Here is a 27567-nt window from a genome sequence, read left to right as displayed (position 1 = left end):
CTGGCCCACCTGAAGGACATCACTAGACCCTTGCTGGATCCTCTTCAGTTTGCCTACAGAGCAAACAGGTCTGTGGATGATGCAGTCAACATGGGACTGCATTACATCCTGCAACACCTCGACAGACCTGGGAATTACGCAAGGATCCTATTTGTAGACTTCAGTTCTGCCTTCAATACCATCATGCCTGACGTTCTCTCAGACAAACTCACCCAGCTCTCCGTGCCCACCTCCATCTGTCAGTGGATCACCAGCTTCCTGACAGACAGGCAGCAGCTAGTGAGGCTGGGCAAACTCACATCCAGGACTATCACCATCAGCACTGGCGCCCCCCAGGGGTGTGTACTCTCCCCACTGCTCTTCTCTCTCTACACGAATGACTGCACCTCTAAAGACCCCTCTGTCAAGCTCCTGAAGTTCGCAGACGACACTACAGTCATCGGCCTCATCAAGGATGGAGACGAGTCTGCTTACAGACAGGAGGTTAAAGAGCTGGCTGTCTGGTGCAGTCTTAACAACCTGGAGCTTAACACGCTCAAAACTGTGGAGATGATCATGGGCTTCAGGAGAAAACCCCCTGCACTCCCCCCACTCACCATCATGGACAGCACTGTGACTGCAGTGGAGTCATTCAGGTTCCTGGGCACCACAATCTCTCAGGACCTGAAGTGGGACACTCACATAGACTCCATTGCAAAAAAGGCCCAGCAGAGGTTGTACTTCCTTCGCCAGCTGAGGAAATTCAACCTGCCACAGGAGCTGCTTAAACAGTTCTACTCTGCTATCATTGAGCCTGTGTTCATCCATAACTGTCTGGTTTGGTTCAGCAACCAAATCAGACATCAAGAGACTACAACGGACAGTCAGGACTGCTGAGAGGATTATTGGTGCCCCTCTGCCCAGCCTCCAAGATCTTTACATCTCCAGAGTGAGGAAAAGGGCTAAAAAAAATCACCTTGGACCCCTCACACCCAGCCCACTCAATCTTCGAACTGTTGCCTTCTGGTCGGCGCTACAGAGCACTGACCACCAGAACAGTCAGGCACAAGAACAGTTATTTCCCACAAGCTATATTCAGTCTGAACAATTAATCTTTCATAATTATACATCGTCCATCACAACTAACATAGTATATTCATATTAAACTGCATACTTTGTAAATAACATATCTGCACACTAATAAACATATATGTACATTTATCTAAACAATTACATTTTTTCCTATACTTCTATTTCTGTATATAGTACATTATTACATGTTTCTTTTTTTATTATATTAGTGTTATATTACATCCCTACTGTGTTATTCCTATGTATGTCTGCACTATCATGTACGTCTGCACTATGTTTGTACTTTCTTCTACACTGGAAGCTCCTGTTGTCAAGTCAAATTCCTTGTGTGTGTAAACATACTTGGTAATAAAGCTCTTCTGATTCTGATTCTGATTCTGGTTATTTTGTCTTTAAGGTTCTACAACTAAATTTAAAATACAATGGAACAAGATTTTGCCTCTGTTTCATAAATGAAGCATTATAAAAAGGTAATCAACATGTATTACATGTTATTTTACTGTAGAATAATCTTATGTAAGTAAAAGATGTTCTGCATTAAATGTGTGTTAGATTAGTGAAAAAACAGCAAGTTGTCCCCTGCCTCATCAATACCACTGTGGTGTCCTTGAGAAAGACCCTTAACTAGGTGTAACTGTGAAAGTTAACTGGACACTTCTAATGAAAACAGGTGGTCTTTTAGAGAACGTCCCCTGAATAGATAAAAGGCAACAATAAAAATGATATAAATAATAGACAAGGAACAAGAGATTTTTTGAATGTCATAAGGCCAAAATGACCTTGAATCACATAGTATAAAGGGGTAGCTTTGAATGGCTTCTTTTCGAGTTGGCCACCACCCCTCATATTGAATTTCACCATCAAGGCATTTGACATATTTACATTTACATTTAGTCTTTTAGCAGACGCTTTTATCCAAAGCGACTTACAAATGAGGACAATAGAAGCAATCAAAATCAACAAAAGAGCAATGATATGCAAGTGCTATAACCAGTCTCAGTTAGCTCAATGCAGTACACGTAGTCATTTTTTTAAATGATATAATAAATAAAAAGAAAACAGATAGATAGTAAAATAATAGAGCAAGCTAGTGTTAGATGCCTTTTTTGCTTTTGTTAATTGTATAATAAATAAAAAGAATACAAAAAGATTAGAAAAACTACTGTTACTTTTTTTAAAAGAAAACAAGCAGTAAATGAATAGAGTGCAAGTCTAAAAGGGACAAGTTTTTTTAAAGAACAGAATTAGAATATTATAGAATTTTCAAATTAATTCATTGAAAACAGCACTCAAATCCAATCTAGTGACATCATGAAAACTCACAAAATGCTTAAGCACCTGGGTTCAAGTTCCTTTCTGCATGTTCTCCCTGTGTCAGCGTGGCTCTGGGTCCCAAGACATGCAGGTTAGGTGAACTAAAGATTCTAAAAGAAGAAAGTAATAAATATAAATAAATCCACCAGCTCTGTAGTATTTCCATCAGTAAGGTTCTTTTCCGTTCTGATATGTCTGATAATAAGGAATTAGATGATGTCTTAAACTTTATATGTATGGGTAAATAGCATATCCAAGAAACCTCCTGCAAAGCTCCCTGAGAAACCGAGGGCAAAACCTGCTTTAAACACAAAGGATGCTCACACCAAATGTTGATTTCATTTAGATAATAGAAGTTAATTGATAAATAAAATTTGACAGCATTCTCATTTTACAGCATTTTTACACAAGTGTCTAATACTTTAAACAGTACTGTAGCTTTGCAGGAGGTTTCTTGAAGCATCTTGGAGACGTGGCCACAGTTCTTTTGGATTGAGTCTGTCTCAGTTTGTTCTGTTTCTTCACGTCTCCCCAGACAGACTGATGATGATCAGATCACATCTCACAGCCGCCTGGACATGATTCTGAGAAAGAAATTACTCAGGATTACTTCACCTCAGAAAAATGTCCACGCAAGGTCAATATTACAATTAACAGTAATGTGCAGCGTGGCGATTGTATGCTATGTTAAAACATACACTTTCACAACCACTCATCTATCATGTAACAAGTGCATGAACTAAGTCCTTATCCAATGTTTATACGTTTTTGTGACAAGTATTGACTGTCAATCATGGCTTACACTGAAATTATGTTTATTATGGCGTAGCCATCATTTCAGAAGTGAAGGGGACAGAAATGTAAAATGTAATACCTTTTTTTTCTAACAGGTTTTTTTTTACTTTTCTTACTTTTAATTGCCTAAGAAATCAAATAAACTGCTGGACAATGACCAATAATTTGTATTCTGTATGTTCACATCTCCTCGTTTTGGATACGAATAAAACGCCAGGTCATGCATATCTTTTCTCTTTGAATTTAAATCTAGATTTATTCACACTAGCCCTACTTTTAGCCTACTAACGTTAGCTATAATTTTAGCCAAACTCAAACTACATTTCAGTTGACAATGTGCACATTTCTTTCGGTTCCTTCGTGTGAAACAAGTAAAACTCAACCACATTAATAAAATACTACAAAATGTACTTACCCAACAGTAGATTTTTAATAATTTGTCAACTTTCACAATAAAACAAAGCGCCCTCCTCAAGTCCTCTCCTTTGCCTTGTCCAAATACCCACACTTGCGATCTTTGCACTTGACCACTTGAACACTTATATGACGTATTTCCTGTATTTGGCCCGAGTGTTCAAGTGAGGATGAAGACCACAAGTGTGTGTCGAACTTTTCATTACCTGATGGAACAGACTTATAGTGTTGTAAAAATGCAAGTGTTTACATAGCTTTATTTTAATTTCAATTTTAATTACTTTGCATTTTAAAATCAACTTCTAAATGTCTGTTCAGTAGTCCCTATAACATGACATAATTTTAATTTGTGGTGCTTCTAATTAAGTGATAAAAAGCAGTTGCAAATGTTGTACAAAATAAATATCACCACTATACTCATCTTTGCACCAATAAAACGTAAAAACACAGTTTTTCTACCAAATTATATGTAATATCTAATTATTATATTAATATTTAACTTGCATTGGAAAGGTTTCCGTGACCTCTCGCGAGATCTCGGCAAAAAGTATCACGATATTTTTCCAGAACATGATGCATGATGGGATACACTAAGCCTCAAATAGCGCTCCGGAGCAGTATTCGAGATAGTGTGGGTTTAGTGTGCGTTAAGGGCACTGCGCGTTGGCGTTTTTAAAGGGGTCATATGAGGCTGCTGAAAAGAACATTATTTTGTGTATTTGGTGATTGGCCGAATACCTCAAGCGTGAGACGGAAATGTTACGCCCCTCACATAGCGTTGATGCCGTGTCCCGGCTGGAGCGACGAGACAAAAGGGAGGCACTGAGGCGGCCCGAAGTGGAGTCTGCGTGGGCTGCGCCACACTTACCTGGTTTCAGGGTGGGGCAGAGGGTGTGAGAGAAGGCCTGGTGGAGTCCTCGACCGACACACTACTGCCTGCTGTTTGCAACACGTCGCACACTACCAACCGCGCCCTCTTGTGACCCAGAGATAGAGAAAATTGCTCTTTTTTTGAAAATGTGGGCAAAGTTGCTGGGCAAAGTTTTCAACAGCGTCGCCGAAGAGACAGGGGCGTTGAGGAACCAAACTTTGTCGGGCTCATGCATATCTGCCAGGTTCAGCCACAGGTGGCACTCCTGGACCACTAAGGTGGACATCGCCCGACCCAGGGAGCGTGCAGTGACTTTCATTGCCCGTAGGGTGAGGTCCATCGCTGCACGCAGTTCCTGCATAACCCATGGGTCAGAACTACCCTCGTGTAGTTCCTTGAGCGCTTTGGCCTGGTGGACCTGCAGGAGCGCCACGGCATGCAGGGCGGAAGCGGCTTCTCCACAAGCTGTGTAAGCCTTGCCCGCCAAAGAGGACGAGAACTTACATGCTCGGGAGGGGAGACGCGGATTACCCCGCCAAGAGGTAGCGGTCTTGGGACACAGTTGCATCGCCACAGACCGCTCCACTGGGGGGAGCTCCACATACCCCTTAGCCGCCCCGCCATCGAAAGTAGTGAGGGAGGAAGAAGGACCAGACCGGCTTCGGGCAGAAAAAGGTTCTGTCCACGATTTAGTCACCTCTTCATGCACCTCCGGAAAGAAAGGTACTGGGGCGGAGTGCTGAGATCCAGCATGAGCCGCTCCAAGAAACCAATCGTCCAGCCGCGAGGGTTCGAGACATGGTGGAGGGTTACACTCGAGCCCGACACTCGCAGCGGCCCGGGAAAGCATAGTAGCCATCTCTTGGTCTGACTCGGGCAACGCTGCCACACCCGAAGGGAGCAGCGCAGCCGAATCTTCATCCCCGGAGGACATACACTCCCCCTCTGATGTAGCGAACGACATCTGGTCCGACATCTGGTCTGGGGATCCCCAAAAGTGACGACTGGTGCGGCACACCAATTTGCAATATCAATCCGCAAGTAAGCTGTATTGTACAGCTAAAAATAGCTGGATATGGATGAGACCGGAATCCAGACCCATAAAATTTACAAATGGCCGTGCGCACTCTTCTGGGAAGAAAAAGGTGGATATGGGTGCTCAGTTTTTCTTGTTGTTTAATACATTTGACCAAAATCTCATGATGTAAAAGATGAACCACTATGCACAGGATATTTAAAACGTACAAAAGTGTTTGGCTACAACTAGACAGCTTAGACTCTTCTCCACTCTTCAAACACACAAAAATAATAGTCTTTATAAAATGCTGTACTTCTTTAAATGTCAGCTCTTTATTTACCTTTACATTGTGAAGTAGACGTCTGTCTTCAAACTGCGCGTCATGGCACTTCATTCTGAATGGAGGCGGGGTGGAGTTATGAGGTTTGACAATTTGAGGATCCAATGGTGTTATGAAGTTTAGTCACAAGCTCTTTTGAATATTTTTCATTGGTTAAATATTTGTAAACCCATAAACAGACATAACGATGACCAATAGCACTTATGTAAAATAATAAAATATAATAGAGATAGGAACTTTTTGATAACCTGTCATGGCACACTAATGTGCTGCAGCACAGTTGTTGGGAAACACTGATCTAGGTTAACAAAGTGAACAAATGAGACTTAAATGAGACTTTAAGCATAACACAAATAAAGCATTAAAAAAAATTGCTTTTGCGTGTCTAAAAAGGCAAATCCTAGAGCAGTACTTAAATAATTTCTGAACAAGTGGTTCGGTTGTTATTTACAGTAAAACATGTGAAACCTTTGCTTTTACCTGCATAAAATCTCATCAAATATGAACTGATGTTATACTCAGTCACACAGAGATAAACAAGATGGCAATAAATGTGCACATAATGTTAGGATAAAGAGACTTTCAGGTTACATTTGGCAAAAGGACACAGAGCCACTGTCCACCTTGAATGCTGCATAGAGAGGATCTTTAAAAGCCGCAAGGAAGGTGTACAAGTGTGTGAGTGTGTCAGAGATGCTGTAGAAGGACAAAATGCCAGCCGTCGTGTCCACGTACACACCCACTCTTTTAGATGAACAAGAGGATGAAGCCTTTATATTAATGTCTTCTTCAGCGTGAGAAACATATGGAAAAGATGTAAAGGTAATATTCCATGACACACTATTGTTTCCAAGCTGACTGGTGGCCTCTACTATACAAAGATCATCACTTTTCCTCAGGATGGTTTTGTACGTCACTCCAACCGTCCCCTTCGGACCCGTCCATTCGGCCTCCCAGTAACAGCGGCCAGACAGGCTCTCTCTAGACAGCACTTGTTGGACAGATTCAAATCTCTCTGGATGATCTGGATACGGCTGCTTCTGCATTACATATGCTGCTGTTCTGTCTTCATTGGAGAGACACAACTGATCGTGAGCTGTGTTTGGATCCAGCGTGAGATTGCATGCATCTGTGAGACAGAAAACACATCCGTTAGTGCCTCAGAGAGAGAGACAGAGAGATGGAGAGTAAGAAACTTACACTTCCTTATCCCTGCTTTGATGAAGTGTTCACCCATAGGCTCAGTTCTGTAGAAATCAATGAAGAAGAGGTTAATAGAATGAAAGCAAATAATAACAAAAGGTCATGGGTTTGATTTACAGGGAATGAATGAACTGAATAAATTAACCAGTTATTAAATGTTGCTTTGGATAAAAGTAGCTGCACAAATGTATAATTGCTGCCTGTATGTCGCTTAAACAACATTGACTTTATGACTGTTTTGTTTTGATTCAAAGCAGCTCTACAGCTAGATTTAATACAAAATGAGCCATTCTTCTTTAACTTAAAGACTACAAAAATATTGACAAATTAAAAAATTCAGACACTGAATCATAAGTGATTTTGTAAGTCATTGTCTGTAAACACAGGACCTTTCAAAAAATGAATGCCACATCATTGACCCACAAGACATACTTGAGTATCTGCAGTTTATAGTTTGGATCCTGCAGTTTGTGTTTGAGCAGCTGGACTCCTGATGGTCCTGGGTGATTGTAGCTCAGATCCAGCTCTCTCAGGTGTGAGGGGTTTGAACTCAGAGCTGAAGACAAATAACCACAGCCTTCCTCTGTCACCATACAGCCAGACAACCTACAGATTGACAAAACAAATTAGAAAAGAAAAACATTTCTAAAAGAAATAAACTATAGCTCTTAGTTTTACCTCAGTATCTCCAGCTGACAGTTTGGACTCTTCAGTGCATCAGAGAGCAGCTTCACTCCTGAATCCTGCAGGTCATTGTTACTCAGATCCAGCTCTCTCAGGGGCGAATCTGAGCTGAGGATCAAGGAAAGGTTCTCACAACTCTTCGCAGTGAGGTTACACCAGCTCAACCTGCAGGAAAACATTCCATAACAGTCATTCATCTGCCTCATTCAGTGTGGTTGATGCTAAATATCATCAATACTTTCCTCAGAACCTGAAGTTTTCTCTCTGTAGTTTCCATCTCATTTAGAAGCTTATGGAGTCCAGAGTCCTGCAGGTCATTGCCGCTGAGGTCAAGCTCTCTTAGACGATGTGAGATGTTCTTGAGAGCTGAGACCAGCTCCACACAGTTCTCCTGGCCGAAATGACACCAGGCCAACCTGAACAAGTACAATATCAGCATTAAATTTCAGAGAGCATGTTCACACAGAAATGAAAACGCTAATGACCTGAGTGTCTCCAGATGACAATGTGGGCTCTTCAGTCCAGCAGAAAGTATCTTCACCCCCGCCTCGATGCTGTAATTGTGACTCAGGTCCAGTTCGCTCAGAGGACAGTCCTCAAGCTGAAGTGCCACAGCCACTGTTTCACAGCACTGTTGTGTCAGTCCACAGTCTGAAAACCTGGAAAGATGGCGAGATGTTAGCTAGTCATGAAAAGTTCACCTCTACACAGTTTCAAAAAATAGATCTGAATAAAGTAAAATAATATAAAAAAAATAATGCAATATACTGCACAAAAATGATGGAACTCTACAAAAAGTGTAATTACTTGCAAGTCATGAAGAGTTTACAGTATCAGACCTGTACATTATTTTAAAAACAGAACAAAGCTGCATCTTTTTTATAAATGTAACGCAACAAACCTAAAAAACTATGTATTTAAAAACTATGCTTCACAAACTTTTGTAAATTTAAAAAAAGAAAAAATACAGGCATTTTTACAGCATCACTGTCATACAAAATTAACAAAAAGTTTTAATTTCATTCATAAAGTTTTATTAATTAACTCGCTTAAACATGCTCTTGATTACTCAAATTGAATTGGAATCATGAAAAAATAAAACAGAAACACAAATAGGGGGGGGGAACAGATTATGTTGAAAAAGTAAAACAGGTTTTGGAGAAAAATTAACAAACTGGGGAAATTTTTATAAAAATAGTATAATGAAAAAAATGCAAATTAAATTTGGGAAAAAGTAAAACAGAATATGCAGTTTTACTTTTTTCATACGTACAGGGCTTTTCTGCAGCATCTCACGGCTGGGACGAGTCTCCTGCATCCTGCATATGTTTTGTTGAACATCTTTGGGTCGAAGTCATCCAGCACCTCGCCTGACATCAGAAGCACATAGACCAGCGCTGAGCAGTTGGAGTTGGACACTGCTTTCGGCTGGCCGCTCTCTGACCTCAGATATTTCATGATTTGTTGGTACAGGGTTCTGTCCTGCAGTTCCAGGATGCAGAAGAAGTGGTTGATGGATTTATTTGGGCACTTGTCATTGTTTTGCAGTTGCTTGATGTATTGGATGGTTTTATTGATGCAGTTTTTACTGTTCAGCGTTTCGTCCAGCAAGCCGATGAGGAGTTTCTGATTGGACTCCAGAGAAATACCCAGCAAGAACCGCAAAAAGAGATCGAAATGCCCTCGGTCACTCTCCTTTGTTTTATCGATCGCCTTCCTCAGCAGAACGTACAGCAGTTCTTTCTTATTTGGACGCGAATTCTCCAGGAAGAAAGTCAGCTCGTCCATGTCCAGCTTCAAATAGCAGAGGAACACGTGCAACGCGGCCAGAAACTCCTGCACACTCAGATGTATGAAGTAATACACCTTCATCTCATGCAGAACAGAGTCTTTCTTGAAGATTTCAGTGCACAATCCTGTGGAATCCTCGCTTTCATCGATGCCGCACGCTTTCAGATCCTTCTCATAGAACATGACGTTATCCTCCTTCAGCTGTTCGAATGCCAGTTTAGCCAACTTGGAGATCATGTCTTTGTTTGAACTCAAAAGCTTTGTGCGATCTCTTTCCTGTTTCTTCTCATACTTCTGGTTCTTCATGTTCATCTGTATCAGAAGGAAGTGGATGTACATTTCGGTGAGGGTCGAAGGAATGTCCTGCCCATCGTTTTTGACAAGAATATCCTGAAGAACGGTGGCAGTGATCCAGCAGAAGACGGGAATGTGGCACATGATGTAGAGACTACGAGACGTCCTGATGTGTGAGATTATACTGGAGGCCTGAGCTTCATCTACGATCCGTTTTCTAAAATACTCCTCTTTCTGCTGGTCGGTGAATCCACGCACCTCCGTAAACAATCCTACGTACTCAGGAGGGATCAGATTGGCCGCTGCTGGTCGTGACGTCACCCAGACGAGAGCCGATGGAAGCAGTTTGCCTATAACTAGGCTTGTAAATAAAACATCAACAGATGACCGCGCATTGACACATTTGACTAATTTACAATCAAAATCCAATTCCAGGCGACTCTCGTCAAGTCCGTCAAAGATAAATGCCAGTTTGCATTTTTTATAAAACTTGGTGTTTTCCACATCATTCAAATCAGGATAAAATTCCAACAGAAGCTCGTGGAGACTGATCTCTTTATCATCTTTAATCAAGTTCATCTCTCTGAATGGCAGCAGAAACACACAGTCCACATCCCAATTGGCTTTTCCTTCGGCCCAGTCCAGGATGAACTTGTGCACGGAGAACGTCTTTCCGATGCCAGCGATGCCTTTGGTCAGCACAATGTTTCCCTCCTCCTTTTGCTTCAGTAAACAGAATATGTCATTGCAGTCGATCGGTGTGTCCTCAAATTTGGGCGTTTTCAAGGCTCGGTCAAACTTCAGAACCTCATGTTCATCATAGACGTCTGTAATGTCCCCTTCAGTGATGAAGAGTTCAGTGTACACTTTGCTGAGGTGTGTTTTGTTCTCCTTTTTGCCCTCAAACACACGTCCCGTTTTGGCCTTCATGTTGTGTTTGTGACTTTCCAGGATTTTTTGCAAGATGTCGTCCTCTAGAATAAATCAAAAACACAAGAACTGTTGTGACTTCTGCCTAAAATCACTGATATGTTGGGAAACATAACTTGTAGACATTTAGAAATGGATCTAAATACAATGTATTAGAATTATAAGCTGAATGAAGAAGTGGCTATTGTTTCTGTACCTTGTTTCTGAGACATCTGTCCTTCAGGTGGATTTTGGGGCCCTTTTGAGTAAGCATCAGCAAAAAAGCCAGAAAAATACACATATACAGTATTAAACAGAAATTGTTTAGCTACTGAAGTGGTAGCAAAGCATATTTATTCAAACCTTGCACACTATTTGGTGGTTGTAACACATTACAGCACATTTGCTAGAGAAATAAGCAACCTGGTCTGAAAAATTACATCCCAAAGTAAGTGACCCTTGGGGCATTTGGCGAAAAAATATATTCAAAACAATTTGTTGAAAAATGAAACAAAATAATTTAAATAAAACCAAGTGTTGAAAAACTGAATATAGGGGAAAAATAAATCCTGTGACTACCGAAATCTATAAGGGAATAAAAAAAAGCCTGGAGTGGCTGATAATGAGCAAATTTGGCTGATGTTAACCATATTACAGTGGTATGATCTTACCGACAGCACCAGTGGCTGAGTTGAAGCTGATGATTACTGGGCCTTGGATGACATTTCCAGTGAGTACAGGAGCGATTACAGTTGCACCTGCTTTAGCATTCAGATCAACACTGACTGAAGTTTGAGAGGGGCTGATCTTCTGTATTGACCCATCCTCTCCATCTGCCTTCTCCAGTTCATAATCCGTAACTGCACTTTTTAGTCTCTTTGGTTTGTTTTTATCAAACTCATCCACTGCTTCCAGAAGCTGCTCTGGAACAGACGACATCTTGTCTACCTGGGTCTTGTATCCACCTTATTTTTCAATGTGGTAGTAAGCTGTTTTCTGGCAATGTGCAAGACCTCCGGATCATTAGCCACTGTAAAATAATGAGAAGAATGATGAACTGACCTATCAATAAACCCCTCCCCTTGACCAAAGATGAGCCAATGGCAGTTGAGTATCAGTTGCATGGGGAGCGAAACTCGGACATCTTTTGGTTTCAGTGCCATAGAGAAACATTGGAAGATCTGAAGCTCAAATCATTTTTATGGTGTTTATGCTACAAAAATGGAAAAACGATGCGCCTGGAGTACTTATAACACTGATTCCAGGTATCCCGAGAGGATGGGCAATGGAATTTATTTTATTACATTTCCTAAACCCAAACAAAACAGAGCAAAATGTCCTTAAGCATTCAGCCCCAATCCCAACGAAGACAAAAACGTTCATTTTCAGAATGTCATACTCTCATCAAGTTACAATTTTCATCTGCTCAGCAGAACGTTAATGTCATCTTGTGCTTTAACAAGGTATCTCTGGCTAAAACTAGTTAACGTTAAACTTAATGAGTCCATGCTAACATACAAACCTAAATAGCGGACTGTTCTCACGTAAAAAAAAAACATAAATGAAGATCTACATTCCAGTACCTCTCCATATTAAACTGGTTAACTGTAAATTAATTTAACCGTACAGTGCGGTACATGAACAGTGTTGATCTTGGATGCTGTCACTGCGATCGTGATGACCGTAACACGAGGCATCCTGTTTGCATTGTGATCTGTCATTCGGTAACATTTCAACTTGGAATATAAGTTTTTTCAACTACATATGATTAATTTTCTAAATAGCCCACATCATAGGCACATATCAGACCTCCCAATATTTATTTATTTATTATATTTTCCCACCTCAGGCATTAATGACCTTCTATTATTTTATTTTTTCCCCCAGATTTAGACACTTTTTTTTCTCAACCCTTTAACGGACAAAATGGGATTGGTTTAAAAAGGATTTTACACAGAACTTAAAATAAAACAAACATCTAACTACTGCCAATTTGCCCCTCACAGTAATTTAATGATAACAAATGTTACATTTATCATAATTTTCACATTTTTCAGGACTGAAGCTAAAATACACAAATTGTGCGTCTGTCGCTATTTTTGTAAAAAAATCTATATTTTTAATTTAGAAGTTTAATACAAGGTGTGACAAGGTATGACGGGGTTGAAGACTGTAACACACTGGAAGGGATACATTGCTTTCAATTTAAATTTTCGGTTTTGGTCACTTCAGCTATGATTTGGAAAGCACATATAATCATAAATGATCCAGATCACCCACTCCATCAGTATTCCATTCCCCTTCCATCTGGCCGTAGGTATAGGTTACCTATGTGCAGGAAGACTAACTATAGTAAGAGTTTTGTTCATACAGCTATGTGTGGTTTAGTTACTGTTGCCCTGAATGTCAGCGGAGATCATGACAACTAAATGAGCCCCAGACACAGATCCCCAGTGAAGACCTTGTCTCCTAAATGGCCATCGGGACAAGACCACAGGAACCAGACGAGTCCTCTGCACAATGTGACTTTGCTGCAGCATGTATCAACCTGCTGTTTCTTCTGGCCAGAGGAGAATTGGCCCCCCGACTGAGCCTGTTTTTTTCTCCATTCTGTCACTGATGGAGTTGGTTCCTTGCCACTGTCGCCTCTGGCTTGCTTAGTTGGGGACACTTAATTTCCAGCGATATCGTCGACTTTATTGCACAGATACTATTTAAACTGAACTGAGCTGGATGATGACATCACTGAATTCAGTGATGAACTGCCTTTAACTGAAAAATGAGTGTTTACTATTATCATTGTGCATTATTGACTATTACTATTTATTGGATATCACTATTTTCCTATTTAATACTGTAAAGCTGCTTTGACACAATCTGTAGTGTTAAAAGCGCTATATAAATAAAGGTGACTTGACTTGACATAAGAAATCATCTATCATATTACACTCTTGCATTTGTTGTTTATTTATTTTATTATTTATTAAAAACATTTTTTTGACATGATTGTTTTTCATTATATTGTGACAAGTTTATATGTAATGTGCTGCTGTTTTTGTGTTATATACCCTCTGTGAAAATGAATTTCCTCTCTGAGGACAAATAAATTATCTATGTTTCTCTCTCATATTGTCCCCTTGTTTCTGGGTCAACATATGCATGGCCAACATTGCCTTTCTGCTGTAAATGTGGGTGCAATTTCTGATGTATGATGCTTGTCAAAGTTTAAGTGGACATGTTTCATCAAACATTCTATTTATAACAAAAATATGAGTTGTCATGATATATTTACTGAAACCATGACTATTTTATATATTATGTCATTAAAATGATACATATTAATAAATTAAGTAAATAACTCAACCCTGTCACAAGTTTACAACCCCGTAACAATGATAAATACACATATATTTGTGACGGGGTTGTGGTTTTTCACTCAAAATGGCCACTGCTCCTCATGTAGTGTAGAAGAGTAGACCATATATGGCAGCAATAAAATAAGTACATTGTATATATTTATGTATTAAATAAAATGTCGAAAAATAATGATTTTCCATCTTAATTTTATGTGACCGAGTTGAGTTGTTAAGCTTGACAGTACCCTCCCTGACTATAACATGCCTCAAAAATATGAATAAAAAGTACGATACTACTAACCATTTTCTGTGCCACTATTAAAGAAAGCTGAATGATGTCATTTCTGGTAAATTATGTCACATATGAGCAGAGTTTAAATTATTATGGGCACAGAATGGTTAGTGTGACGGGATTGAGTTCAGACTAAGGGACATAACTTTAAAGTCTGTTTTTTATTTATTTATTTTTTTATAAAATGTCTTGCTGTTTTATTTTTTAGAAAAGTATTTTTCACAGGAAGGGAACACAAATAAATGCTTATATTATTGCCAAAAATTACAGACACTATGCACGTTTTGTTAATAATTTTCAAAGTACTAATTCAGTGAAGTGCCTCAGGGACATGACAAAATGCTTGGTTTAAGATATAAGACATTACTTTATGTTAAAAAAATTAAATGCAATAATTATTTTTATTCATTATAACAGGCATACCAAAGTATTGTGAAACGCTTTGAACAATTCAATTTGGTAAAGACCACTTTACAAACTCAGAATCCCAGGAGTGACCCAGTAAATGCATGGCAAAACTGTTTGCACTACAGACCAAAATGCGTTCATTTAAGATAATACATTAAAATAACATGGCAAGAGACACCAGTTTGCAAAGCAGCAAAACAAGCTGTTATGTACAGATAAAAATAGCTGGAAGAGACCGGAAGCCAGACACATTAAATGTACAAACAGCTGTGCCCGCACTTACTAGAAAAGGTGGATAAGATCAGATAAGAAATGATATATGACAAATTAGGTTTGACTTAAAATAATTTCATATTTTTTATATCTAATAAAATCATGTAGTATGCACTTTTAATAATCCCAAACACAACCAGACTTGATTTACTTTCTGCTGAGTATATATATATATATATATTTTTTTTTTCTTCTTCTTTTTTTACATAGCCTATTGTAGCTACTCATCAACCTTCCACTTATACAAACATGCTTATAGTCATGCAAACGAAAGTCCAAAGTCTCATCTACAGGCCCATTCACACCAAGAACAATAAATATGATCATAACTAGGCCTATATTAACGTTGACAACAACGGACGATGTTTATTCTTGGCGAGCTTCTGTTAAGTTCTGTGAACAACTGCAGAGCGCTTTGACGAGTTTTGATGTTTGTTTGTTTGTTTATTTTTGCAGGTAATATGGAAAAAAAATCGTTCTAAAAGTGATTCCAACGTTATCGATCTTCTACGCCGTGTCGTTATAGCTGAGGTGTGTAGTTTGTAATTCTTAGAGTTTTTTTTTTATTGTATTGTTATCTTTCTTGTTGTGTATGTTACTGTTCGTGAACGATTAAATTCACGGAAAAGGAGCCTTTGGGTGAATCACAAACAAGTTATCAATTATTTCAATTATACATATTTACGGTGTATTAAAGTTATTAATTGCGTTTAGTAATTTTAAACGTGTGGCATAACGCTAGCCAGATGAAAAAAAAAAAAAGGCTTTGGTTCTAATAAGCATTATAGTTAGGCCTGTTGGTTCTAACATGTATTAGTGATAAAAGTTACAAACAAGTTAGGAAATGATAAACACGCTGTACCTGTCTCGCAGCTCTCTGGTGCTTCCTTTAAATCGTGTCCTCCCACAAGCCCCTTTCTGACAGGACATCCCGTCAAGAACTGCGCTTTCGCTTTTGACCTGCAGGGGGCGCTGGTATCCCATTGTCATATTGTTTTCGCATCGAAAACAGTCAAATATTAAGTATATTAAACTGTGTATACACATTGAGCAGAGCATTTTATTCATTAGCAGTTTTTAACAGAGATTTAATGGTGAGACTGCAGAGCAATATTGGGATCTACTGAATTAAGGCTACTCATCAGTAAATAGCTTACTCGACAATAAATATCACCTTATCTTGCTATGTCTTCTTTTTAAAGGCTGGTGAAACGGGGACCTTATATAATAGTGATATGTGAGATTACGGACTACAGCAATATCTTAATCAGTCTAAATAAAAAAAAGAGATGTATTCAAGCAGTATTCACACACTTAGATGAAAATTAAATTTATATTCAAAATAACTCAACACACAGCCATTAATGTCTAAACCGCTGGCCACAAAAGTGAGTACACCCCTAAGTGAAAATGTCCAAATTGGGCCCGGGAGTGTCATGGTCTGGGGCTGCATGAGTGCAGCACTGGGGAGCTACAGTTCATTGAGGGAACCATGAATGCCAACATGTACTGCGACATACTGAAGCAGAGCATGATCCCCTCCCTTCAGAGACTGGGCCGCAGGGCAGTATTCCAACATGATAATGACCCCAAACACACCTCCAAGACGACAACTGCCTTGCTAAAGAAGCTGAGGGTAAAGGTGATGGATTGGCCAAGCATGTCTCCAGACCTAAACCCTGTTGAGCATCTGTGGGGCATCCTCAAACGGAAGGTGGAGGAGCGTAAGGTCTCTAACATCTGGAAGAGGAATCCAGTGGCAACCTGTGAAGCTCTGGTGAACTCCATCCCCAAATGAACTCCATTAAGGCAGTGCTGGAAAATAATGGTGGCCACAACACCGCAACACTGCTTTTCTCCACTCATTTATTTATTCACTATGTACTGTAATACTAAAGGACTTGTGGTTATGAATAGATAACAGACAATCAGTAATGTAGCCAAACATACGTCAAACAATCGTATGTCTCAAATACTGACTTATCCAAAATAATGTTAAGGCCACATGTTTAAAATCACAAAGTAAGTGAGAAGCATTCTCAGTTTGGTGTGATTCAGGTTTAACCTGGTCTCCATGAGTGTCCTCAGTCTTTTAAGGTCTAACGGTTGTGTAGTCGCATGTTTCCTGCCCATCAGAAGTCCTGTCTGAATGATGTGCAGCTGTAAATTTGATGCTGGAGTAAGTGAGAATGTCAGAGGGGCTGCTGGGTAATTGTGCTAAAGCATAAACAGAGGCGTCATGTTTAGCAAATGCTGGAAGGACCAGACTATAGTCAGGATGATCAAGTGAGCTACTCATGTCTTCATAATCGTAGACTGTATGTGTGGCCTGAAGAGAAGAAGAAAAATAAATGGTTTAAGAGTGGAAAATATTATTAGAATCCACTACTAAATACAGACTGAACTCAGACAGACACATGATGAAGCTCACTTGTCTAGTTGCTCCCGTATCTCCACTGGGCAGATTGTTATTCGGGCCATGAACCACATCTTTGGGCTGCATTCCTGTTTAGTGACACCAGATTTTTTGATTTGTCACACAATATCTATTAAAGACCTTTCTTTTGACACAGTATGCAAGTTTGTGACTCTGAAGTCCGGTTTGACTATGAAAATGCTGCGATTTATGGCAAATGAGAATAAAAATGATTCTATATCAAGTAGATTGATGTGAGAAAGACAGTTACCTTCTTCCTTTTGCCCTTTTGCCTTCCTTATTTGTCTTAAATAAATGAACAATGATAATCCAAACCCTGTCAGTATCCCTATGACCACCACCATGATGATTGGTGCAAAACCTTGAAAAACAGACAAAAACATCTAATAAATGTCTCTAAATGTCCTGTTTTACGTGAAACCTGAGAAACAAATGTCTCTGCATATTTAATCAGACACTTTGAGCAATAGAACTGATCGCACCCGCTTGTGGTTTTGGTGACGCTGCATTAGCAGTCGATGAGAAAAACATTAACACTGAAGGTGATGAAGATGATGATGATGAAGATGTGATGTGTGTGTTGGATGCAGTGTCTGCTGTCGCTGGTGTGCTGGTGTGAAATGAAGCTGTTGTTGTTGGTTTAGGTGACATCCTCTCTGATGTAACTGAAACACAAACCATCACTGGGTTTAATGCATGACAGCCCATGCAGTTATTTCCAGATATGATGACAAGAGAAACTATTTAAGATACATGTTATATATTGAGCCAACCCGATCTCATGGAAGTGCTTATAAATAGTACGCCAAATAAAAACGAAAACTCGTGGTATTGATATGCAAAAATTGACTTTGGCGTGTATATGCTACGCGATGGGTAGGTTTAGGGTTGTGGGGTAGATGCGTATCATTTGTACGCGAAAACTGCGTATTATATGCACGCCAAAGTCCATTTTTGCATATCAATACCACAAGTTTTCGTTTTTATTTGCCGTACTATTTATACGCATTTCCATGAGACTGGGCTCACTGAGCATGCATTTCAGAATAAATATACAGAGTATCATTTCTATGGTCTTACTGTGGCAAAAGGTCATGTGACACTTTGTACTTTCCCCAGACACAGCTGTTAGTGACGCTTCACTAATGTGGAGGTTGTGGAGGAAATTCAGCGGCTTGTGTGTGACCAGCGAAGTGTGTTTGGCATTTTCACTACTTCTATACTAAGAACATATGATTTCGTTTTCTATGTCCCTAAACATAATATAAAATGGCTGATGGTGTCTTACCTGCAGAAATCTTGAGATCAGTGACTGAAATCCACTTGTTCTTGTGCCCTTGTCCTCTCTGTACAGCTGCACACCAGTATATCCCAGAATCCTCTTCTGTCAGCCCAGCGATGTACACAGTAAAAACTCCTGCAGATGCATTATCGCTCAGAGAGAATCGTCCATTACTGTGTTTCTCTGATGAAACTTTGATAGCTGATTTCTCACAGAGGGACGTGCTGCTTGCTTTGCAGATGATTTTGACATTATCCTTTAATTCACTTTCATAACGGCAGGTGATTTTCAGATGCTCTCCAGTCACACCAGACACTCGGGACACTAAATCAGAGCATAAAAAGAAAATAATCAAGTACGTACAATGGCAATATTGGTGGTTTAATCAGAAACTAGTCTGAATAATGTCAGCTCTTTCTGCTTTACATTCATTGACGCTGTTTTCACTGGCCGTCTGCTTACAAACGCTGATAATGTCATGAATGTGAAATGAAAAAGACCTTGACCTTTAGAATCACTTAATGTCAAGAGATACCGCAAACTTGAAAAGCTGCCAAATGTAAACTGATTTGAAAGAATATAAGGCTGATGGCTGAAATGTATATTTTAGAAACAAATAAATCTGAGTTTGAGATGTGTAGTTATTCTTTCTGTTTTTGAATGAACTATTTCTTCTCAAGGAAACTGCATGTCATGTGACAGGAAGTGATGCGGGTCAGTATTTTTGTTGTGTGTGGTGTGAACAGTCGCTCATCACCATCTGCAGAGGATACTGTGGTTTCGGTTATCTCGCCTCTCTGCATCTTTCAGCAAATGATACAGTACTTTCACACACACACCCAGACCTCTGACATATTACTTTAGAGTATTTTAGTGTTATATTAGTTTGTTCATATATGAGCACACATACAGTATATTCTGACTTACCAGGTTTAATTTCCAGGTAAATCTCTCTCTTATAATCATAACTTCCAAATCCCGTCTTTACACCACACCAGTATTTGCCTTGATCCTCTGTTCTCAGATCAGTGATGGTGACGGTGAAGATCCGGGCTGTTTTATTGTCAGTCAGAGAGAATCTCTTATCTTTAGCTGCTGATTCAGATTCAACAGGTTTGTCTTTAATAATCACTATTGGACATTCTCCTCTGCAGAGATACTTCTTCTGTTCTTCATATCCAGACTCATATGGACACTGTATCTCAACGTTCCCTCTTTCATGTGCAGTGAAAGTCAAGATCTCACTCGTCTCACATGCCCAGACTATAAAAACATGAAGAGAGAGAAACAGCTCAGTGCAAACATGGACCTGATTGAGAACAGACAGACTGTTAGAGAGACACAGAATAACTCTCACCTGACACGAGGAGCAGCAGGTGAAATATGAGGAGTTTATCGTCACAGATCTGAATCATTCTGCTTTATCTGTGTGCAGCTGCCAGTCTCTATTAATGAAGAGCTCAATCTCAAGATCTCTCTCTCTCTCTCTCTCTCTCTCTCTCTCTCTAATACTGTGTCTGCACCAGGAGCTCCCTCTATTGCTATCTTAATTAATTAAATCGTACATTTACATATATTAATCTAGCAGACACAAATAAATTCAGCCTAGTGCTTAGACGAGATCAAGGACTTTTAAGCACACATGAACATGAATTAATATATAATTCATCAAGTCACCGACACTGATCATAGCCAAGAGACAGCAAGCATCATTCAAATCCATTGTACTTTGTTTTGCATATGTGAGCACTTATGGTCCAATTATTGCATGTGTGAGCACTTATGGTCTAATTATTACTTTGACATTGTATACTACCAAAGTGCATATTTGAGCTATTTATTTATTCATTTAATTGATCATGCAAATATGACTTTTGAATTAAAAGTTACCTTTATTATTATTGTTTAATTAAATTTGCATTTTATCTCTTCATGTGGAATTTATTGTAAAAGGCGAGACATTGTTATTCCATAGTGTGCAGATGCATGTACATTCACTTATATAGGCCTACAAACAAGCTTGTAGTGCAGGGTATAGGGGTGAGTCTATTTTAAAACCATAATTTTCATATATGGAAAAAAATGAGATTAAAAGACCAAACTGAGCAAAAGAAACTTGGATGAACATCAATACAGTATTGCCTCAAATAGCAGGCATCAGGGTCCAAGCTCAAGTGGCTGTAGATATGGCGATAATTGGCATATATCTTTCCAAATGCAATGGCATACTTTCACACAGCAGCATAATATGTTATCAGCCCTGTATTTGAGTCCTTAATATGGTTATGTGCACTTTGAAGCTTCAAAACCTTTATGAAACATTTGTTTTAACCAGTGAATTGGAGCATGTATCAAAGTGCGAAACTTGATTTCAGTAAACGAGTCTTTGTTACGTCATAATTGTGTCGAAATGTTTTGAAATTTTAAATGTTCAGCGCTAAGGGTCGATGATCTCCAGTGTTCATGGTTTTTATCTGATCTTATATACATTTTATACATGCATATACATTTTAATGGCACATCTGTATAATGAAAAGGAAGATTATCAGTTAATAGTCTCTGATTGGTCTGTTTAGCCAAGCTCCAGCAAACCAATAAAAGTACACATATTATAAATCTCACATTTAACAGTATTATGTGATTTGTTAATTGCATTTAATAGATTTCACTTCCAACAAAACATTTGGATTTTGAAAGGTGTTTTTATGGAAGTTTGGGTTAAGTTTTCATTGCATTTACACCGTTTTGATCAGCAGGCATCACCAAAACATTGAATAATTTTGCAAAGCAATTAGTTCAACTGATTCAAAATCTCAAAAACATTCATTTCTCCAATCACTATGGTCACATTTACAAACAGTTCAGTTATTTACGGAAGTGATAACCACTTCCGATTGGGAAACTGTCAGCAGGCATTTGCTTTTTCCACTTATTGATTTCTTCTCAATTGGTTAGGTTCATTATTCTACAAGACTCAAAGGCTCATTGTTGATATGGAATAAATAAAAGTCCATTAGATTCAGATATATAACCAAACAGTTTAACTGTTAATCAACCTGGTGTCCATGAATCTTCACAGTCTTTTATGGACTGAGAGTTGCAGTGTCGCTTGTTTCCAGCCATTCTGAAGTCTTGTCTGAATGGTTTGTATTTTGAAATATGACGGTGGAGTAGGCGGGAGCATTATAGGAGTCACATTCATCAAATACAGGAAGGCCCAAACTGTAGCCAGATTGATTATCTGTGCAAATGATCTCTTCAAAATGACAGACAATATGAGTGGCCTAAAATAAGCGAAGACAGTCACCAGAGTAAAAACACACTTGAGATGAGCAACAGTATGGTCAGCAGAGGTAAAGATGATAAGAATCCACAAATAAGTGGTTAGAGAGAGTGCTAGAGATTGAGATCCACCTCAAACGGACACATGATGAAACTCACTTCTTCAGTGGACAGATTTTCAGCCGAGACAAGAACATCGCCTTGCAGCCACACTGCTGTTTTGTGACACCAGATTGAGATTAAACATATTAAAGGCCTTTAATTTGACAAGATGTCCAGTTATGAAAGTGCCATAGTGTGGCAAATGAAAGATGATCAAATAGTCTCAACATGTGTGTGTGTGTGTGTCTGAGAGAGTGAAAAGAGTGTTACCTTCTTTCTTTCGTCTGAATCTGTAGTAAATTAACAATAGCAATCCAAATATGATCAATATCCCCATAACTGACAGTATAAAGATTGATGTGAAATCTTGAAAAACAGACAAAAACATCTAATAAATGTCTCTAAATGTCCTGTTTTACGTGGAACTTGAGAAACAAATGTCTCTGCATATTTAATCAGACACTTTGAGCAACAGAATTGATCGCACCTGTTTGTGGTTTTGATGACACTGCATTAGCAGTCGATGAGAAAAACATTAACACTGATGTTGATGGTGAAGATGATGATGAAGATGAGACGGTTCTGTCAGATGCAGTATCTGCTGTCGCTGGTGTGAAATGAAGCTGTTGTTGTTGGTTTAGGTGACATCCTCTCTGATGTGACAAACACAAATCATTAGGTTTAATTCATGAGGTCACGTTCACATAATATATAAATGATGACATCCACATAATCAGTGTGGCAGGCTGTAGTTTATACAGTTATTGCAGATATTGTGGGAATAAAAAATACTTTAGACTCTAAAACCAATGCTTTTGTATATTTCAATAGAAATAATTATATGCAGTTTCATTTTACAGTGGCACAAGGTCATGTGACCACTTTAGTGACTTGGCCTATGAATAAGCTGTTATTAACCCTTCACTGATGTCTGGGGTGTGGTGGAAATATGGTCTATGTGACCAGCAGTGTTTGTTCAATACAGTCCTATACAAGCAAACTGTTATTTAGGTAACTGATTTTACAATGAGATTCTGCTTTTAAATGAAACATAAAACTTGGTGACGGTGTCTTACCTGCAGTAATGTTCAGATCAGTGACTGAAATCCACTTGTTCTTGTGCCCTTGTCCTCTCTGTACAGCTGCACACCAGTATATCCCAGAATCCTCTTCTGTCAGCTCAGCGATGTACACAGTAAAAACTCCTGCAGATGCATTATCGCTCAGAGAGAATCGTCCATTACTGTGTTTCTCTGATTTTTGTTGTGTGTGGTGTGAACAGTCACCATCTGCAGGGGATACTGTGGTTTCTGTTATCTCGCCTCTCTGCATCTTTCAGCACATGATACAGTACTGTCACACACGCAAACAGACCTATCTTATATTTATTTTGAGTATATATTAGTTGTATTATGTTTTACACCATATACAGTATATGAGCACACATACAGTATATTCTGACTTACCAGGTTTAATTTCCAGGTAAATCTCTCTCTTATAATCATAACTTCCAAATCCCCCCTTTACACCACACCAGTATTTGCCTTGATCCTCTGTTCTCAGATCAGTGATGGTGACGGTGAAGATCCGGTGAAGATCTGTTTTATTGTCAGTCAGAGATAATCTTTTGTCTTTAGCTGCTGATTCAGATTCAACAGGTTTGTCTTTAATAATCACTATTGGATATTCTCCTCTGCAGAGATACTTCTTCTGTTCTTCATATCCAGACTCATATGGACATTATATTTAAATTTTCCCTCTTTCATGTGCAGTGAAAGTCAAGATCTCACTCGTCTCACATGCCAAGACTATAAAAACATGAAGAGAGAGAAACAGCTCAGTGCAAACATGGACCTGATTGAGAACAGACAGACTGTTAGAGAGACACAGAATAACTCTCACCTGACACGAGGAGCAGCAGGTGAAATATGAGGAGTTTATCGTCACAGATCTGAATCATTCTTTTGAACCAAATATTGCCATTCCATGCGGTGTGTAAAAAATGGGAAATTAAAACGCTGGCATTTTTTTCCCTAAACAGTCCTTTGAAATCATTTTTTTTTTTATTCCAAGCCAGTGTGGAGAAATCATTGTCAGAGGGGTTTTTGGGTAAATGTGCCGTGTCATAAACTGTGTTTAATCTGATAGGTTTCTGAGCAGACGGGTGTAATGATGTGTTTCCAGAGTCTGGGATTAGTTTATCGTCACAGATCTGAATCATTCTTTTGAACCAAATATTGCCATTCCATGCGGTGTGTAAAAAATGGGAAATTAAAACGCTGGCATTTTTTTCCCTAAACAGTCCTTTGAAATCATTTTTTTTTTTTATTCCAAGCCAGTGTGTAGAAATCATTGTCAGAGGGGTTTTTGGGTAAATGTGCCGTGTCATAAACTGTGTTTAATCTGATAGGTTTCTGAGCAGACGGGTGTAATGATGTGTTTCCAGAGTCTGGGATCGTTGCATAATAAGCAGATGAAACTACCTGAAAGGGACAGATTTATTATTTTAATCAAATAGCATCTGGGATTACCAGTTCTATTATGGTTTTTTTATCTTTTTGAATTACTTCTGTAATTGAACACCAATATTGTTTTACAGTGTTTGGCAAATTCTGTAGTCATGCTAATAGATAAACATCATCATCTCCTGTGTTCCTCTGATCTGATGAGCCTGAGCCTATGGATGGGCAAAATGATGAAAGTGAACATACAAGAATACAGAAGTTAAAAACATTTTAGCATCCCGTTTGGTTTCAGAGCATTTGTTTTTGCACCTTGTGTTTTTTTACACCTCCGCTTGAGCAACAACACACTCAGTCCTCCGGCTAACAACAGAACCAAACACACACACACTATAATGAAGACATGGAGATCTGGAAAACACACACACACACCGCATTAAAAATAACACTCAAGCAGTCTGATATACAGCGTTATCATGGCCAGCGGGGAATATTAGGGAATATTTGACCACTGAATGCCATGACTGACAAATCAGAATCAAGTATTTCACAGAGCCATGTACACTGAACAAAATTATAAATGCAACACTTTTGTTTTTGCCCCCATTTTTCATGAGCTGAACTCAAAGATCTAAGACTTTTTTCATGTACACAAAAGGCCCTCATGAAAAATGGGGGCAAAAACAAAAGTGTTGCGTTTATAATTTTGATCAGTGTAATTAGATGCATTATACAATACTTTCACAACCAGAATGTACATTTTCCATTTGTCATTTTTTTCAGCACAAAATTCTGTGCTTTTGTTTAAAATCTGCTTGCCTGTATGAATAATGTTTGTATACTAAATTTGGTTGTCTAATTTCACCATCTTAAGCCACATTAAGCATTTTCTTCATAATCTTAAGCCACATTAAACGTTTTCTTCATAATGGATTTCTGTGGAAAACACTTATTGTGATATTTAGCGTGTTTTATTCATATTCTGGGCTCATTTGTTCATCTGTATATGGTTTGTATACTGAATTTGGTGTTTTAATATCTTACTACATGAGCGCTATATATATTTATGTTTGTGAGTGAGTGCTATTGAAGAACTCACCAGACTGTACTGAAGCATCTCTTCGCTCTAGATTTTCCACTGGAATTTAAATGTCTATATCATCCACGGATTACATTGTTTATCTGACATTATGTGTGCATGTCATATTCAGTTTGTTGTTAACCGTTTCTCACCTGTAACATGAAGCTGAATCTCTGTGAAAAGCAGACTGTAGCCGATGTTTGAAGGATTGTTTTTCACGTGTGCTCCACAGAGATACACCCCATCATCATGTCTGCTCACGTTAGCAATAGTCACAGTAAAAACATGCTCCTGTTTGCTCTCATCCAGAGAAAATCTCGGATTGCTTCCATGTGTAAAATAAGATTGTAGTGATCCATTCTGGAGTTCAAACAGCTGCTTGATACAATCTTTATATCTCTCTGGATATTCACAGCGAATGACAGCAGTTCCTCTTAAATAAGCAGTCTGTTCCTCTGATGTCCCACAACACATCTCTGAATAGTGTAACATTGTGTTGGCGTCATGTTGTAACGGCCAAAACTATGTTTTTGCATGCATCACATTATAGTGTGGTGTGCCCTTTAAGAGACTGATCACTTAACTTATAACGCGCGCTATGTGGTGATGACGTAGAAGGACTACGTGCCTGTGTAATGAGAACCACTATGGATGATAAGTTCGCTCTGCCTTCTTGTTATTACTTTGTCTTTACTTTTATTTGTAACGCCCAGAAAGAGTTAATCTCTCATGTATGAGAGGAGCGCGTTGCCGTGTACCAGCCATTAAATGTGTGGGACACCAACTCTTCGTTTCCATCTCTTTCATTTCATGGGTTTAACGAGTTATCCGAGTCAAAGCGTTACAATTGGCGCCCGAACAACTGAAGCTGGATCCGTCATCTATGTGGAATCTACCACAGCATCATCAGCATAACCCATGTGACCTGTCAATCAAAATTAACTTCCTCTTTTAATAAGGGCCTTATGATCATATACTAACAGCAAACTTGCACAAATAAAGACAAAAGGCCAACACATAAACACACAAGCTCTCTCTCTCTCTCTCTCTCTCACACACACACACACGATTTGATCTCAGCTGAGTAAAGAGTAAAAAAGAGCTGTCACATACAGGTTGATACTGTAATAAAAACAGCATCTTACCTTTAATCAGGCAGATTGTGAAGAAGAGAAGGGTCTTCATCATCATCACTGATGATAAAACTCTTGCTCCTGTGAATCTATAACTTCTTTGGCAGTCAGAGATGCAGTGAGTTCTTCCGTCGTGTCTGATTTTGTGTCTCTATCTTGCGCTCTTAAATACTTTTTATAAAACAAAGAGCTCTACCTCTTCCTTTTCCTCTTTGATAAACTCTTCTGACTCACAGTGATGAAATACAGTCATGCTGTCAATGACTCACAGTGGAGTTAAATCAGAGAGTGACCATGAGTATCTTCCTGACTTTTAGCTCCTGTGCAGGTCAAAAAGCTTCTGACACACAAATTAGCATCAGTGAGCCAGCACCATACTTCACAGTGGGGATGATATTCTTTTCACTACAGGCCTTGTTGACTACTCTCCAAACATAGCGCTTATGGTTTTCAGAGGTGGAACCCTCTGATAATCAAACATCATGAAGTGATTTTTCTTTCGTTTATAGACTGACAATCAGCTATTACTGAGCTGTAAAATAAAATATATATATTAATCAAGTCACTCTATAGAGGCACAGGCTTTTAGACATGTACACTTTTATCATATGATCCTCAACAGTGGTGACAATAATTATTCATACTGCAGTGCATGATGGGAGTTTTTACTATGGCGTTACCCAGCATGCATTGCAGCATGAAGCCTTTTGTTGGTTGTCACCATTGTTGAGATTCATATGCTGGTTCTTGAAGAC

At 38.9% G+C, this 27567-nt stretch overlaps 3 protein-coding genes and 1 long non-coding RNA gene across 5 annotated transcripts in view; all 4 read right to left on the bottom strand.

The window, feature by feature from the left end:
- The window catches only part of LOC107570907 (uncharacterized), a 4007-nt gene extending 1534 nt beyond the window's left edge, over positions 1–2473 (bottom strand). Inside the window, exon 1 of one of the 2 annotated variants that reach the window (XR_001607103.1) lies at positions 2410–2473. This is a non-coding gene — a long non-coding RNA (uncharacterized lncRNA). Of the gene's footprint in view, positions 1–2394 lie in introns of both variants that reach the window. The other variant, XR_001607104.1, reaches the window with a different exon arrangement.
- Positions 2474–5734: 3261 nt separating this feature from the next.
- On the bottom strand, positions 5735–15932 carry nlrp3 (NLR family pyrin domain containing 3). Its single transcript, XM_016257183.1, has 10 exons — positions 15896–15932; positions 11376–11734; positions 10922–10963; positions 8984–10769; positions 8196–8369; positions 7956–8126; positions 7705–7878; positions 7459–7632; positions 7024–7070; positions 5735–6952 (listed from the first exon to the last, which is right to left on the bottom strand). Exons 2-10 carry the CDS (start codon positions 11641–11643, stop codon positions 6411–6413), a joined length of 3378 nt encoding a protein of 1125 aa, XP_016112669.1. The 5' UTR covers positions 11644–11734; positions 15896–15932; the 3' UTR covers positions 5735–6410.
- A 1115-nt stretch (positions 15933–17047) lies between these two features.
- LOC107570899 (polymeric immunoglobulin receptor-like) lies at positions 17048–20167 on the bottom strand. The gene is made up of 7 exons (XM_016257177.1): positions 20110–20167; positions 19680–20015; positions 18759–19076; positions 17953–18135; positions 17721–17831; positions 17465–17538; positions 17048–17362 (listed from the first exon to the last, which is right to left on the bottom strand). The coding sequence occupies exons 1-7, from the start codon at positions 20165–20167 to the stop codon at positions 17126–17128; spliced, it is 1317 nt and encodes a 438-aa protein (XP_016112663.1). The 3' UTR covers positions 17048–17125.
- A 4281-nt stretch (positions 20168–24448) lies between these two features.
- Positions 24449–27172, bottom strand: LOC107570892 (uncharacterized). The gene is made up of 6 exons (XM_016257172.1): positions 26825–27172; positions 25832–26155; positions 25698–25724; positions 24911–24961; positions 24772–24813; positions 24449–24621 (listed from the first exon to the last, which is right to left on the bottom strand). Exons 1-6 carry the CDS (start codon positions 26868–26870, stop codon positions 24449–24451), a joined length of 663 nt encoding a protein of 220 aa, XP_016112658.1. The 5' UTR covers positions 26871–27172.
- Between the last annotated feature and the right edge of the window lie 395 nt (positions 27173–27567).

This window comes from Sinocyclocheilus grahami, unplaced genomic scaffold (assembly GCF_001515645.1).
Source record: "Sinocyclocheilus grahami isolate Dianchi unplaced genomic scaffold, SAMN03320097.WGS_v1.1 scaffold1520.1, whole genome shotgun sequence".
NCBI classification, from domain to species: domain Eukaryota; kingdom Metazoa; phylum Chordata; class Actinopteri; order Cypriniformes; family Cyprinidae; genus Sinocyclocheilus; species Sinocyclocheilus grahami.
Note: the sequence above shows the minus strand (reverse complement) of the source record. Positions and strands in the feature narration are given on the sequence as shown.